This window comes from Marmota marmota, unplaced genomic scaffold, assembly GCF_001458135.2.
Source record: "Marmota marmota marmota unplaced genomic scaffold, marMar, whole genome shotgun sequence".
In the NCBI taxonomy this organism is placed as follows: Eukaryota; Metazoa; Chordata; class Mammalia; order Rodentia; family Sciuridae; genus Marmota; species Marmota marmota.
This window is the reverse complement of record NW_026000102.1, coordinates 417533-433336: the sequence shown is the minus strand read 5'-3', so window position 1 is coordinate 433336 and position 15804 is coordinate 417533. Positions and strand designations below refer to the sequence as shown.

The window sequence follows — 15804 nt, the reverse complement described above, 5'->3', positions numbered from 1 at the left end:
TGTACTGAGGATTGAACCCAGTGCCTCACATGTGCTAGGCAAGTGCTCTGTCACTGAGCTACAGCCCCAGCCCCGGAAATAAAGATTTTGTAATTGTTTTTTTTTTTAAAACCAGAGACAGAAAGCTACAGATGTTTCTTATGCAGACTGTCAAATTTCACCCTTTAGAAGTTACAACAGATCCTGTTCCAGATGCCCTTTATGTGAGTGAGCAGTGGATTATAGACTGGAGACCTGGGACAGGCCTGAACAGTGGGGAGGGCTGAGCCAGTTTCTCCCAATCCTGTCTAGACACTGAATCAGCCACTTGTCCATCCATGAGGTAGAGCCACTTCATTCGTCACCATTGTTTATCATCATTTTTAGAACCTTCAAAGAGAATGCTCTTGTTCCATTTCCAGTGTATTTGAGAGTTAACCCTTGAATAATTGGCCCCTGAATAAAGACAGGATAAACCAGAAGGCTATAAAACAAAACAAACAAACAAAAGACTAGTTAGATAAAACACGACTAATTGGAAAAAAAAATATATTAATTTATATAGGACCAAAGGTGAATTCAGTAGAAAAAACATGAGCTTAATAATGAGATTTTCAAAAAAGGATAGGAAAGGGCTGGGGACATGGCTCAGTTGGTAGAGTGCTTGCCCTTCATGCACAGGGCCCTGGGCTCAATCCCCAGCACTACCAAAAAAAAAAAAAAAGGACACGGCTGTAATTACTCCAGTACAGGAACACATCAGATTAGAGTCAGCCCAGATACTTAATGTGTCAGCCCATAAGATTTGGGGGAGAGGGTGGATTTCTGGAAGATTCTTGAGAAAAAGAAAACATACACATGGGATCTTTCCACTTTCTTTCCCTGTGCAGTTGTTCCCCATCTGGAGGGAAGAGAAAAACTTTGTGGGAAGTGGGGTGTCCCCTGACATTCCCTGGCTTATAGGTGCAGATGTCTTAAGCATCCTTAAAAAGGTCTGGCTCCTGGTGCATCTGGCCTTTCCAGTTCCCGTTCGCTCTGTCTCCCTCTTTCTCTAGCATTTTGTGAGGAACTTAGCAGAATTCCAGAGTATAAGCAAAAATACAACAGGGCTGGTGATGTAGCTCAGGTGATAGAGTGCTTGCCACGCGTGCACAAGGCCTGGGCTCAATCCACAGTAACACACACACACACACACACACACACACACACACACACAAAAAAAGATACACAACAGCCATTTATGTCCTCAGCAGCTTGGATTTAAAAGTGAAGCTTTTTTTTCTAGTTTCAGACCAGTTTGCGCAATTGCTCAATCAGCTTCTATATGTAGGCCTCAGAGGGGTAGATATCAGGCAGGTGGCTAAGGAGTAAGGACAGTTGCCATTTTCAGCCCAGGAAGCATTGAATAGGGCATCCTGACCCAGAGATGGAGGGTACACTTTTACCTTAGACGTGAATTAAAGTTCCCACTGATTTGAGCCTTGAGTGAGGTCCTATTAGGTTTTGTTGGTGTGAAGAGAAAGATGAGAGGATGAGATGAAGAGAAAGGGGTCTCTTTATGCTAACAGGCTTTGGGGTTCAGAATCTTGTGCTCACTGGCCTTAGGACTCTACAAAGGTATTGTCCTTGCCAAGAACCTTTCAATTTCCAGTGGGCGAGATTTGTTCTCCAAAAAGATGGAGGGTGAAAGCCTTAATTCTTACCCCTGAGGGCTGTGTGTCTGAGTTCCAATCAAGAGATCTGCAGATTTTTACTAGAGTGTGCTCTAGCCCAAACCCATCCATTACCTCAATTTTTTCTCTAGTCACCAAGAATCTTAGGTGGAGAATGGAGGTCCAGGCGAGACTGAGCAGAGGAAGCACCCAGAAAGGACAGGGGAACTGATGATGAGCAGGCAGGGAACCCAAGTGTTCCAGGCCAGAGGCTTCTGCAAGACTGAGGCAGCACAGAGCCCCACCCCTTGCCACCAGGCCAGAAAGATTTCAGACAGTTTGCTCAGAGTAACAGACTCGAGCTTATTAGAAGGCATAGGAAAGGGGAGAAGGGGATGCTGTCAAGGAGAGAGTGAGTCCTCTTGGAGAGGAGAGGGATAGTGCACCTCTCCTGCTTCTAGTTTTTTTTTTTTTTTAAAAGAGAGAGAGGAGGAGAGAGGGGGGGGCGAGGGGTGGGGAGAGAGAGAGAATGTTTTTTAATATTTATTTTTCAGTTTTCAGTGGACACAACATCTTTATTTTATTTTATGTGGTGCTGAGGATCGAACCCAGCGCCCCACGCATGCCAGGCGAGCGCGTTACCGCTTGAGCCACATCTCCAGCCCCTGCTTCTAGTTTTATTGGGGGTCCCGGAGGAGTTTCCAGACAGTCTTGCCCAGGTCCATCTCTTGACATTTTTTTTTTTGTTTTTAATATTTATTTTTTAGTTGTAGTTGGACATAATACGTTTATTTATTTATTTTTATGTAGTGCCGAGGATTGAACCCGGGGCCTCACACGTGCTAGGCGAGTGCTCTACTGCTGAGCCACAACCTTAGCCTCCTTATCTCTTGACTTTTGACATCAGACTTTGAATTTCCCACTGTGCTCGACAACTCTAGGTCACTTTGGCCCTTGCTGACTGGTTCTAATTGGAACCTTTTCTTACAGATTTTATGAGTGGGGGAATTTTCTTTACCTTCTTGAGTTCTGGATTATGGTTTGTGTGAGGGTCACAAAAGTGCCCCCTTCAGGCTAACTTGTGATCTTATGAGTGTTTTGGGCCTGCATTTCCCCTGCAGAGGAAGTTTACTGAGTACTGTACAAAGTCATGCAGGGCTGAGAAAGCCTGTGGGGTCAGCACAGTGGGCTCAGTTGATAGAAGTATTCCCTTAACCTTAACCTCGTGCTCCCACCACTCATTCCCTATCAATAGTGGGCGTGAAGTGCCATCGCCTTGTGCTTTTTTTTTTAGTTGTAGATAGACCCAATACCTTTATTTTATTTATTTATTTTTATGTGGTGCTGAGGATCGAACCCAGGGCCTCCTCAGTGCGAGGCAAGTACTATGCTACTGAGCCACAGTCCAGCCCTTCCTCGTGCTTTTGATTTGTATTTCCTTAATGGGCAGTGATGTTGAGGACCTTTCCATATGTCTATTGGCCATAGAGATATCTTTTTTTTTTTTTTTTTTTTTTTTTTTTTTTNTTGTCTTTTTATTTTCTATGTTACTTTTAATTCACTGACAGAGAGTGACTTTTCTGAAGCCCCCTTATAGGGCCAGGAGAAATACATATATGTATACATATATAGAAAGTTTACGTGCCTTGCTGGTGTTTCTGGATTTAAATACTGGGACATACAAGATAAGGTAGCACAGCTGGCCACTATGGTGCACACCTGTAATTCCAGCAACTTGAGAGGCTGAGGCAGGAGGATTGCAAGTTCAAAGCCAGCCTCAGCAACTTAGCGATACCCTGTCACAAAATAAATAAATAAAAAGGGCTGGGGGTGTGGCTCAGTGTTGAGTGTTCCTGGGTTCAGTCCCTAGTATCAAAACAACAACAGCAGCAGCAGCAGCAGCAGCAAAAAACAAGAGTGGGAAGAATACAATGGTGTTCTCTTTTTTGGTTTCAGGGATTGAACTCAGGGGTGCTTAACCACTGAGTCACATCCCCAGCATCTCCCCCGCCACCACCATTTTGTGGTGCTGGGGATTAAACCCAGGGCTTCATGCATGCAAGGCAAGCACTGTACTTGCCTGTTATATCCCCATCCCATTCCAGCCTTTTATTTTATTTTATTTTTATTTATTTTTTTTAAAGAGAGAGACAGAATTTTAATATTTATCCTTTTAGTTATCGGCGGACACAACATCCTTGTATGTGGTGCTGAGGATTGAACCCGGGCCGCACGCATGCCAGGCGAGCGCTCTACCGCTTGAGCCACATCCCCAGCCCCTTGTATTTTATTTAAAAAACAGGATCTTGCTGGCTTGCTTAGGGCCTCGAAGTTGTTGAGATGGCTTTGAACTTGTGATCTTCCTACCTCAGCCTCTGGAGCCGCTGGGATTACAGGCATATGCCACCATGTCCAGCAATATTGTAGCTTTCTTGTTGAGATGACACTAATCACAAAGAAATATCATTCAGGTGCAGCTGATAATTATAATTTTTAGGAATTTACAGAATAGAGGATATGTGTGTTATGTTTGTGTAAAATGCCTGCTATGATGTACCTGTGTGGCTCAAGGGCAGTTTGTCCTCTACCTATAGAATTCCATCTAAATGTTTGTTTTTTTTTTTTTTTTTTAAATTCTCCCCGTTGCAGTTAAAAATTCAAGATGTCCATTTACGCTTTGAAGACGGTGTCACCAATCCTTCCCACCCTTTTGCATTTGGCATCTGCATTAAGAATGTATCCATGCAAAATGCTGTGAATGAGCCTGTGAGTATGAAATGTGATTCCAAGCTGGGAGGAAGGCCGTGTTCTAGGGTTTCAGGACTCTGCCTTTTGTCCTGCAGTGGTGGGGAGATGAGGGTGCATTCTTTTCTACTATATTCCTTGGTAGGATGCCTGTCTCTTTATCTGAAGACAACAAACCTAGTCTGCTGAGATAGGGAAACAGTTGATGTTCTACTTAGGTTGTATCACTTTCATTTTATGCACTAGAAACTGAGGGGCAGGAAGGACGTCATCTGTTTTTTTCTCACTCATTGTGTTTCATAGTTTCAGCTGCTACATATGAATTTTTGCCAGTGGATGTGGAAAGCACATCCTGAACTCCATTCTCTACCTCTCTTTTGACCTTCATGTTCATGCCTCTGTGGTGTTTTAGGCTTGTCTGATAAGACACTTTCTCTCTATTTTTATATTGTACTTTTTTTTTTTTTTATTGGTACATATTAAGCAGAACGGTGGGTTCATGTGGCGTGTGGTTCATGCATGTAGCATAGTTTCACTCCCTAGTTCCTCCCATACCCTCCCTCTTTCCTCTCTACCCTGTTACTCTCCCTTCTACTTCTACTTTCATGATGTCCATTTTCCTTTCCCCCCTAGCTTCCACATGTAACAGAAAATATGATAAATGTCTTTCTGAGACTGACTTATTTTGCTTAACATGATGCTTTCTGGTTCTATCCGTTTTCCTGGAAATGACATAATTTTATTTTTCTTTACACCTTAACAAAACTCCATTATGTATATATTCCACATTTTCTTTATCCATTCACCTGTCTGTGGACACCTAGGCTGATTGTGTAACTTGACTGTTATTGTCTTTGACACGAGGTATGTGGGAGTCTGCCCTGCCCCACCAGGCAGTTTTCCAGCAGAGGGCAAATAGATATCTTATAATTGAATTCAGTTCTGGCCCCAGCCAGAGTGGTTCAGGCCCCACAGGTGAAGGCTCAGGCCACTGGCTGGACCCCACATCAGATGTCAGTTGTAGGTTTCAGGTTGTGACCTGTCCTTCTGACTGACAGCCATAAAGCCACAGTTTCTGTGATCTGTTGTCAGGTTTGATAATTTGCCAGGATGGTTCACTGACTCAGGGAAGCACTACCAATTTATAAAGGATATGATAAAGGATGCAGATGAACAGCTGATGAAGAGGGGCCTATGCTTTATCCTCTAGGGTTCAGCAGTCTAGAAGCTCATCAAATCTCATGTTCATTTTTTCTTTTTTTGCAGTGCCAGGGGAACCCAAGGCCTCACGCGTGACAGGCAAATGCTCTACCCCTGAGCTTAATTCCCAGCCCTTTTTATTTTGAGACAGGGTTTCACCAAATTGCCCAGGAGGATCTTGAACTTGCTGTTCTCCTGCCTTAGTCTCCTAAGTAGCTGGGATTACTGGTGTGTACCATCATACCTCATATTTAAATTTTCTTATAGAGCTTAATCTCTATTCCAACACCCAGAGGTTAATGGGGATTAGAGTGAAATTCCCATCCTTTGAATCACCTGGTGACTGACCCATCCTAAGGCTGTCTAGGGGTAACACCCTAAGTCACCCATTAGTATAAACTCAAGTGTGATAAAAAGTGATTCATTGTGAATAACAAAAGACAGCTCCTATCATTTTAGGAGCTGTGTGGGGACAAAGACCAAGTGTATTTCATTTTATACCACAGCTACTTCATGGGCAAAGCAATCCCATTACATTGTCTGCCAGTTCCCCCCATGAAACCCACTTTTCCCCTCCCTCCCTCNTTTATTTTCTATTCTAGAATTGGGCAACATTTCATTCTGGAGAGGAGAGTCAGTGTTATGGGCTGCCCTGCCCTGCCCCAGGGGCTGGTGTTATAGAGGGCTGAGGAAATCAGTCAGGAAAGAAGTAGATTGGTCATTTCATAGTTGCTTTACTTATAAGGGGGAATAGAGCAATGGGAAAAGTAACTGATTTATTGGTGTCAGATTACTTTAGGGTACTTCTGATCAAGATTAGAGGATGTAAGGACCAGGGTACTTCTGGTAAAGATTAGAGGATGTAAGGACCAGCCAGAGGAAACCCATTGTCATACCCCTTGAATCTGTCCTGCCTGGGAAATTTGACTGTTGTCTCTCATTTGTCCTTTTATGGAAGGTCAGATAAACAGCTTAGTTTCAACTGGTTGTAAATTTAGCGTGGGTGATTCCATTTTGATAGTCTGGTTCGTGGGGCCTAGTGCAAGAGCCTAGCCTAAACAGTGGCCTCCTCTCATTTTTATTTATCAAAAAAAATATCAACTGATAGCTTTTGAGCCTTTTTATGTGCTAGGTACTGTTCTTGGCACTTTACAAGATTAACTCATTTAATTCTCAGGTTCACTACCACTGTTATTCTCAGGTCAGTGGCGGAGGACAAAGCAGAGAGATGCAGTAGGCCCAGGTAGTCCAGCTCTAGGGCAGAGGTCAGCAAAGGATGGCTTGTGGCCAGATTGGCACCCACCTGTGTAAGCTTACTGCATCCCAGCTACACTCAAGTTAGTGTTGTCAGGGCTGCCTTTGTTCGGCAGCCACAAGGTAGTAGCTGCAGTAGAGACCCTGTGGCTGCGGGGCCTATGTGGCCCTGTAGACAGGGTTTGACCTCCTGCTCCTCACCCTTCCACTCCGTATTCTTCAACTTCCACATCCTCTGTGTCCTGCTGATTTTCCCTGTAACAGTCTCAAATGTGGCCCTTCCTTGCCATCCTCATGTGACCGTCGTCCTGGGCCTGGGTCCTGTCAGCCCTCTCCGGGCTGATGAAATACCTTGTTCTGTGACCTCCAGGCTCTTTTCACTCATTTCACATCGAGCCTCCCAGCCTCTCCCACATTGCTGTGCGCACAGAGGAAGAGGAGACTTGTGCAGCACAGGGGCAATGGCTGTGCCTGCTTGGGGCTGGGAGTGGGGGACTCAGAGAAGCCAGGTGTTTCTAAAATGGACTTTCTCCTGTGAACTTGCTCATCATCTTGACTGGCTCCTGACTTGTTTTCTCCACTATACCAGGGGGAAGCTCTGCTCTGGGCTGACAGGTACTTGCCTATGTCAAACCTTCAGAGGCTCCGTGTTACTTAAAGCCCGAACTCCCTTGTGTGGCTTAACTTCCTTTCCTAGTGGCTTTGTTTCCAAGGACTGCTGTAAAACTCTGCTGCAAACTGATGACTTAGAACTGCAGAAGTTTATTTCTAGTTCTGGAGCCCAGACATCTGAATTCAAGGGGTCTGCAGGGTCGGTTCCTTCTGTAGGCCCTGAAGGAGACTGTCTCATGCCTCTGTCCTTGTGTCTGATGGTTCCTGGTGATCTCTGACACTCCTTGGCTTGTCGATGCCTCAGTCGGATCTCTGCCTCTCTTGCCTGGTCTTTTTTCCTGTGTCTTTTTTTCTTCTTATAAGGATATCACCCATTAGATTAGGACCCACAGTCATAGTTGTAACTACCAAGACCCTATTTTCAAATAAGGTCACATTCGCAACTTCTGGGTGGACCTGACCTTTCTTGGGGGGAGGACACTGATCAACCCAGCATCCTTAGGAACATTCCAAGCTACTTTTCTCCTCACTTGAATCCCCACTCCAAATATGTCTTCCTACACATGGACCAGTTCTGCCCCTGTTCCACCCAGAGTTCCAGTTATACAGGTATGTTCAGTGTCTTCCGAAGGTGTCACAGCTTTTTTGACCCTGTCTTTCCTCCTATGCAATCTTTTGTGAGAAATCTATTTCTTTATTTTTTGGTACTGGGGATCGAACCCAGAGATCCTCAAACATGGAACCATATCACCAGCACCTTTTTAAAAAAATATTTTTAGGTGTAAATGGACACAATGCCTGTATTTTATTCATTTGTTTTTTTATGTGGTGCTGAGAATCAAGCCCAGTGCCTCACACATGCTAGGCAAGTGCTCTACCATGGAGCTACAGCCTCAGCCCCGACCAGCATTTTTTATTCTTTACTTTGAGACAGGGCCTCCCAGAGTTTCTTAGGGCCCCACTAAGTTGCTGAGGCTGACCTTAAACTTGCAATCTTCCTGCCTCAGCCTTCTGAGTTGCTAGGGTTACAGGTGTGAGTCACTTTGCCTGGACAAACTTATATGTATTTTGATACTTATCTGTATAATGATCTTTTTTGTTTACTTGTAGCATCTTTTTTTTTTTTTAAATATTTTTTAGTTGATGGTCCTTTATTATTTATTTATTTAAGGTGCTGAGGATTAAGTGAACCCGGTGCCTCCCACATGCCAGGCAAATGCTCTACCACTGAGCCCCAGCCCAGCCCCACTTGTAGCATCTTATGTATTCTTTCTCTGCTTCTTCTGAGTAATGGAAATTACTTATTTGTATGTTTATGACCTCAGCCAGCTAGATTTTGAACTCTTTGAGAGCAAAGCCATGTTTTAAATTCAGTTTGGTGTTCCCAGTGCCTTGCAGAGGGCCTGTGTGTGATGTTCCACACCTGTTGTTGAGTGAGGGAATAATTCAGGAATGAAGACGGTCATCTGTTTCTTCCCTGATTTTCTTACCTCAGGTACAGAAACTAATGCGGAAAAAGCAGTTAGATGTGGCAGAGTTTGGCACCTACTGGGACGTCGATTGCACTTTATTGGGGGATCTGCCTCAGGTGGAATTGCAGGTAGGTTCCTGGCACAGGGCTTTATTGGAAGCTGGCTCTGAAGGAAGGTGGCACAGGATTCCCGCCATGCAGGTTGTCGCCTCCTGCAGTGTCTTTGCCTGAGGGGCTTGATGTCTGTGACTCTGAACAATGTACAGTTGTGTGTATTTTAAACTTACGTCAGAGTGCCATAGACGTGCCTTTTTTCCCCACTTAAAGTTATATTTTTAAGGTGTATTCATATTGTTGGTTCATCGCTTCGTACTGCTGTATAGTGTTCTACTGTTTGCAGGTAACATGCCGTGGTTATCCAATCTCTCAGTCACCATGTACTGGGTGTCCAGATTTTAAATAAACAGAGCACCAGTTCTGATTCTCAAAGAGGATCTCTTAATGGATTTTATGTTGAAATGCTACCTTTAGTGGCATTCCTTTAAGATATACTTAGAATCATGGGATATGAAGTATTACTGGTTGTGAAGGATAAAAGGACTTAATCTTTTTGTAAAGAAATTATAGGTGGTTTAAGTGAAATGGAGGAAAATGACTCATTTGTCCTCCACCCAGGGTTGTCTTGACTTGTAGGCTATTGTACATATGGTTTTGATTTTGCTAATTCGATTATATAAGTATTGAGTTCATATTGTAGAATATTGTACAACTATTAAAAATAAAGGGGCTGGGGTTGTAGCTCAGTGGTGGAGTGCTTGCCTAGCATGTGTGGGGCGCTGGGTTTGAGTCTCAGCACCACATATAAATAAATAAAATAAAGATCCATCAACAACTAAAAAAAAAACAACAAAACTTTATGATAAATATGTTAGTCTCTATGCCTAGTACCAAAGAAAAACAAACAAAAAACCACCATTGTTGATTTACCTGAATGTGTACAGCCTCCAGTGGGAGACAGAAGCAGCTGGTAGGCACCATTGGCAGCCTCTGATGGTAAGTGGGTAGCTGGGGATGAGAGTAGGAAAGAGATATTTTTTTTTTTCCTTTTAAATTTTAAACCATGTGAATATATTACCTATGAAGATGTAGAAATAACATTTTAAAATATTACAGAGCAATTTTATGCTATTTTTGGAGTCTTGTGCAGTATTTCCACCTCAAGCTGTGGTCTTACCACAAAGCCCCAGCATTATCCAAGTGACAACTAGAAGGAAGGCAGTCTGAGCACAGCAAATTTTCTTGTGACACACAGGAGGCCATGGCCAGGAGCATGGAGAGTCGCAGTCACCACTATGTCCTGGAGCCTGTGTGTGCATCGGCCCTCTTGAAGAGAAACTGCTCCAAGGAGCCTCTGAGGTCCCGGCACAGTCCCCGAATTGAATGTGATATTCAGCTAGAAACCATTCCCTTGAAGCTGTCTCAGGTACACTCCTTCCCAGAAGCTTAGACTCCCCACTAGACTGGTAACTGGGGGCAAGGGAGGAATGTTAACAGTACTTGATACTTGATGGTCTCCTCAGTAGGAAAGAGCATACCTGTGAAGCCTTTTCCCTTCAGAGCTTTTGATTTTAAGTGCTAAGCAGAGACAATAAACCTCGCATTCTGTTACACAGTCGTGTTAGGCTTTTGTTGCTGTAACTGGAATACTTGGCAAGAACAACTTTTAGGCTCATGGTTTCAGAGGTTCACTCCTTGGGCAGCTGACTCCATTGCTCTGGGCCCAAGGTGAGGCAGAGTGTCATGGTGGAAGGGCTTGGTAGAGGACCACTACTCCGTTCATGGCTATTGGGAAGCAGATACAGGGGGGAATGGGTCATAGAGCGTGCACCCCTCCAGGGAAGCCCTCAGTGGCTCACGTACTCTAGCCACACCCCACCTGCCTACAGTTACCATCCAGTCAGTCTACTCAAACTAGGATGGACAGATTAGGTTACAGCTCTCATAATCTCATCATTTCACTTCTGAATATTCCTATGTTGATACAGAAGCTTTTGGGGGACACCTTATAGCCAAACTATAACAGCAGTTGGGTTCATCTCAGGTTAGTTTGATGTGATTTGATTTTAAGTGCTAAGCAGAGACTACAAGAGATGGAGTGAAGGGCTGGGGATGTGGCTCAAGTGGTAGCACGCTCGTCTGGCATGCGTGTGGCCGGGGTTCAATCCTCAGCACCACATACCAACAAAGATGTTGTGTCTGCCAATAACTAAATAAATAAATAAATAAATATGTTTAAAAAAAAAAAAAAAAAAAAGATGGAGTGAACATAATTACGAAGTTGTCAGTGTTCAGAGAGACAAGGCCCTGGATGCCCTTGTTTTGGTCTGTCAATTTCACTGGATTTCAGTTCAGTGGGTTGAGTAATATGTTCTTGTTAGATGTAGGTCTTAACTGAGTAAAAGAGCCAAATCTGATCTAACTTAGTGTCTCTTCATCTCTAATGGAAAGCTGCAGTACCGGCAAATCATGGGCTTCCTCAAGGAGCTGGAGCGGAAGGAGAGGCAAGTGAAGTTCCGAAAGTGGAAACCAAAAGTGGCAGTATCCAAGAGGTAAGGACCGATGTGAGTCGTGTGCAAAATGTATTTTTATAGCATGTTCTTTTTTTATACCTAGACTAGAAACATGCCTCATAGGCCTTGACAGATGGTTGGAGATAAAATACGATGGTTTTCTGGCCCTTAAAATGCCATTCCTGTTATCATTGTTGATATTCTTATTATATATTTATTCAACTGAAGTTTCCACTTGGGTCGAGTGTAGTGAAAGACAGAAGATCCTCTTCATCTCATTTAGCAAGCAGCTCAGGTTGCGCTGGGAGGATCTGGTGGGCAGTAAATACTCTGCAATAGTCCTTGAATCTACTTTTCTGTGTCTTTTCTCCCAGGCTATTTGGTCATTTTTGTACATTTTACTGTACTTTTTAACTTCCTTAACAAAAATAAACCCTCTTCTTGTTGCAGCAATAAACTTGATATATCAAACTGTATTTCCACATATTTTCCTAGAAATTCAGTTTTTAAGTCTTGAGTATATATATATAAAATCTGTTGTTGGTTCATTCTTGTCAGTTATCTTGGGATGTGCTTGCTGCATGGTTAGTGCTTGGCTTTCTCTTCGTGGAGGGAACTGACACTGGGAACTATCAACCAGTCGAGCACCAGGTTTTATCCATCAATTAGTTGATGTTCACTGGCAGCAGAGTTACTTTCCCAACATATTGGGTTTAGCTTAACATTAAAATAAGCCTGAGACATAAACTGCTGGCTGAGAAGAGAAAAAACGTCTCAGGAGAGGAATGGTGGTATGTGAACTGTCCTGGACCCGTAGCATTGCAATTGCTTTTAGTGTGAGAAGTGATACATTGTCATGGGCTGTTGCAGCTGCCGAGAGTGGTGGTATTTTGCTCTGAATGCTAACTTGTATGAGATCAGAGAGCAGAGGAAACGCTGCACCTGGGACTTCTTATTGCACCGCGCCCATGATGCTGTGTTTTATACTGACAAATATTTCAGCAAGTTAAAAGGAGGCCTACTATCTGCAGAAGACAAGGTGAGTGGACTGTTGTCTTGTGTTTCTTGTTTTCATTCAGAGGACAAGCAGATTCTCTTGAAGGCCTAAGGAGATGGGATGTGTGAGGAAATAAACAGTCTATTGCCAAGGGGCATCATTTCACAGAGAAGAGTGGGTTTTAATAGAGTGAGAAGTTTTTGGAAGGCCTCCAAACTCGCCTTGGCCAGATGCACCCTCACTTTCTGTTGCCTGAGGAGAGCCGAGGGTAGGAGGAGGAAGAGATGGCCACAGTCCTGCCAGGCCTTTGTGTCCCCTCCCATCCTCCTCCAGCTCTCTGTGAGGACTCAGGGAGCCTTTTATGTGGTTACCTGCATCTCTTCAAAGCCTGATCTGAGGCCTAAATCTTTTCTTCTATGGTCTGAAACTAGTCCCTGTGGACTTGGCCTACATTTCCCATAATCCAGTGGCTTGATTACCTTGGGTATTTTTGGTGGTGGAGGCGAGGCAGAATGGGGCCATAAGTTGTGAAGGCAAGTTCACATTTGAATTACCGGTGGGCTGGAGACCCCAGAACCTCCCCTGCTGGAATCCTGGCAGGGGACCCCCCCCACCCCGTCTGTGGTCTCTCTACCTGTCACCCCCTAGAAGGCAGTGGAATTGCTTTGTTCCTTGAATTGTTTTGCTTTTGTGAGCATGACTTTTTGTAGTACCAGTTTAGGCCCTTTCCAATATTTGACTCAGGTAATGTCTCTTTAACTAACCATTTTTTTAGAGAATTCTTCCAAGTAAAAAGGAATATCCCTTTCCCTTCAGCACCCACTGCATGGTGTCCAGTGGGGGTACTGAATCCCTAGGGATTCTCACCCCTTCTGTCAGCACCCTGAGGTCACGGCCCCTTATGTGGTTAGTATTTTCTTCATCAGTGTCAGACATGGCTTTTAACATAGGAAACTTACAAAAGATGGGATAAACCAGACATTTTGTTTTGGATGTTTTCTCAAAGGCACAGGCAAAAACATGGAGGAAGAGAAAAATCTGAATTACCACTGAGGTGGGCAGGCTAAAACACGGATGGTCTCTTAATAGTGGAGTAGAAGAAACAGTTTAGGATAGCTCAGTCTACTTTCTTTTTTGACTTGGTATGCAGCTAGCTGCCCTGTCTCTTTGCTGAACTTGTATGTGACAAGTTACAATGACCATGTCCTTGCTCATAGACCACATGACAGGCTGGCGCCCGTGCATTCCTCTGTGTTGCGCTTCGTGACTGCGTCAGGGTTCTGCGCAGGGCAGTGCACGTGCGGTGACCTTCTGGAAACCAAGGACGGTTGTTTGTGTCCTCTCTGCTGCCATCAGCCCCAGAAGCTGTGAAACTTGTTAGTGGAGTGTTTGAGACCAAGGAGAATCTGTTGATGATGGGGAAATCTGTTGAACCTGTAGACAGCGGTCACACCGAACCAGCTGCTTGTCTGTTTCTTGGCTTTCAGTGCACACATCTCAGCCAATGGATTTCTTTGAGGCACTGTAGTGATTTGTGAAGGTGTCCAGCTTCTCCGGAGCTACAGTGTCTAGGGTTTGCTTTTGCTCTCGCCCAAACAGGAGGAAATGTGTCGGATAGAGGAGGAACAGAGCTTCGAGGAACTGAAGATCCTGCGTGAGCTGGTTCATGATCGCTTTTATAAGCAAGAGGAACTAGCAGAGGTGAGATGAGCTGTGGAGAACATTTGTTCAGAGCTGTCACTCTCTCTCTCTCTTTTTAAAATAGTTTTTTAGTTGTAGATGGCTACAATACTTTTATTTTATTTATTTATTTTTATGTGGTTCTGAGGATCAAACCTAGCGCCTTATATGGGTTAGCCAAGTGCTCTGCCACTGAGCCCCAGCCCCAGCCCCGCCAAGACACTCTGGAGTGCTTCAGTTTTGATGTGCGCTTGTTCTTTCTGGGACAAATGGTAAAACAGTGGCGTATCACAGCTTGTGTCTATCTCGGGACTCACATGTGCTGCTTGTGATTTTCTACAGAGTCTCCGAGAGCCTCAGTTTGATTCTCCAGGAAGCTCTCCTGGGGACCCAGATGCCAGCGGAGGCAGTGGGATGCTGCAGTACCTTCAGTCCTGGTTTCCTGGTTGGGGTGGCTGGTATGGGCAGCAGAACCCGGAGGGGAGAGCGGTGGAAGGACTGCCGGCAGAGCAGCAGGAGCAGTGGACCCCCGAGGAGATCCTGGGTATGCTGGGAACTGGCCGGTCTCACCCTGGCCACAGGGAGAGGAGGTGCTTGGTTCATAAAAATGGGCTCATTATTTGTGCAGTGGCCCTTGGTTATTTTCAAATTCAACCAAAGGAGACATTTGGAAAACTGTCTGTTTCATGTTCATAGAGGCAGAGAGAATACATGTTTTGGGAGTGACTCCATTGCTACTCCATGCTGAACAAGGATGTTGGCACAGTTTTGAATAGATCTGAGCAGCGACTTTTGTCAGAGAGCTAAATTTGAGCATGTTCACAAATTTTGAAACTCCAAAGCTTGACTAGCAGCCCAAAAGTTCTCTTTAGGCCTTGCTGTCCAGTCTGGGAGCCATAGCCACTAATGATTATTTAGGTTAAAGTTAAATATAAGTAAAAATATAGTTTTTCTTTTTTTCAGTACTGGGGATTACTCCCAGGGGCACTGTAACACTGAGCATATCATTACCCTTTTTAAAAATTATTATAATTTTAATTTTTGCTTATTAATTAATTTATTTTTCTTATAGTGCTGGGGATTGAAACCAGACACTTTACCACTGAGCTGCATCCCCAGTCCTTTTTATATTTTAATTTTATTTATTTATTTTTCATACCAGGGATTGAACTAGAGGCACTTGACCACTGAGCCACATCCCAGTCCTATTTTGTATTTTATTTAGAGACAGGGTCTTACTGAGTTGCTTAGTGCCTCACCATTGCTGAGACTGGCTTTGAACTCTCGATTCTCCTGCCTCAGCCTCCTGAGATGCTGGGATTATAGGCATGCGCCACTGCACCTGGCTCTTTTTATTTTGAGACAGTGTCTCATTGTGTTGCTTAGGACCTCACTAAGTTGCTGAGGGCTTTGCTAAGTTCCTGAGTCTAGCCTTGAGTTGAACATGTGATCATCCTGCCTCAGGTTTCTGGGATTGTAGGCATGTGCCTATAATACCAATAATTATTATAAATAATCGTTTCCTTTTTTTTGGCACTGGGGATTGAACCCAGGGTTGCTTAACTATTGAATCACATCCCCAGATCCCCTCCACCCCCACTTTTTCCCACTTTTTTTTTTTTTTTTTTTTTTTTTTTTTTTTTT

The 15804-nt window shown here is 44.0% G+C and overlaps 1 protein-coding gene across 7 annotated transcripts in view; it reads left to right on the top strand.

The window, feature by feature from the left end:
- Positions 1 to 15804, top strand: part of Vps13d (vacuolar protein sorting 13 homolog D) — a 241475-nt gene that overhangs the window by 15720 nt on the left and 209951 nt on the right. For 6 of the 7 annotated variants that reach the window (XM_048783582.1, XM_048783583.1, XM_048783584.1 and 3 more), the window contains 7 exons: positions 4281 to 4397; positions 8938 to 9042; positions 10226 to 10396; positions 11422 to 11522; positions 12354 to 12522; positions 14080 to 14181; positions 14503 to 14704. In XM_048783582.1, the coding sequence (XP_048639539.1) occupies positions 4281 to 4397; positions 8938 to 9042; positions 10226 to 10396; positions 11422 to 11522; positions 12354 to 12522; positions 14080 to 14181; positions 14503 to 14704 (967 nt within the window). Of the gene's footprint in view, positions 1 to 4280; positions 4398 to 5785; positions 5805 to 8937; positions 9043 to 10225; positions 10397 to 11421; positions 11523 to 12353; positions 12523 to 14079; positions 14182 to 14502; positions 14705 to 15804 lie in introns of those variants that run through there. The other variant, XM_048783585.1, reaches the window with a different exon arrangement.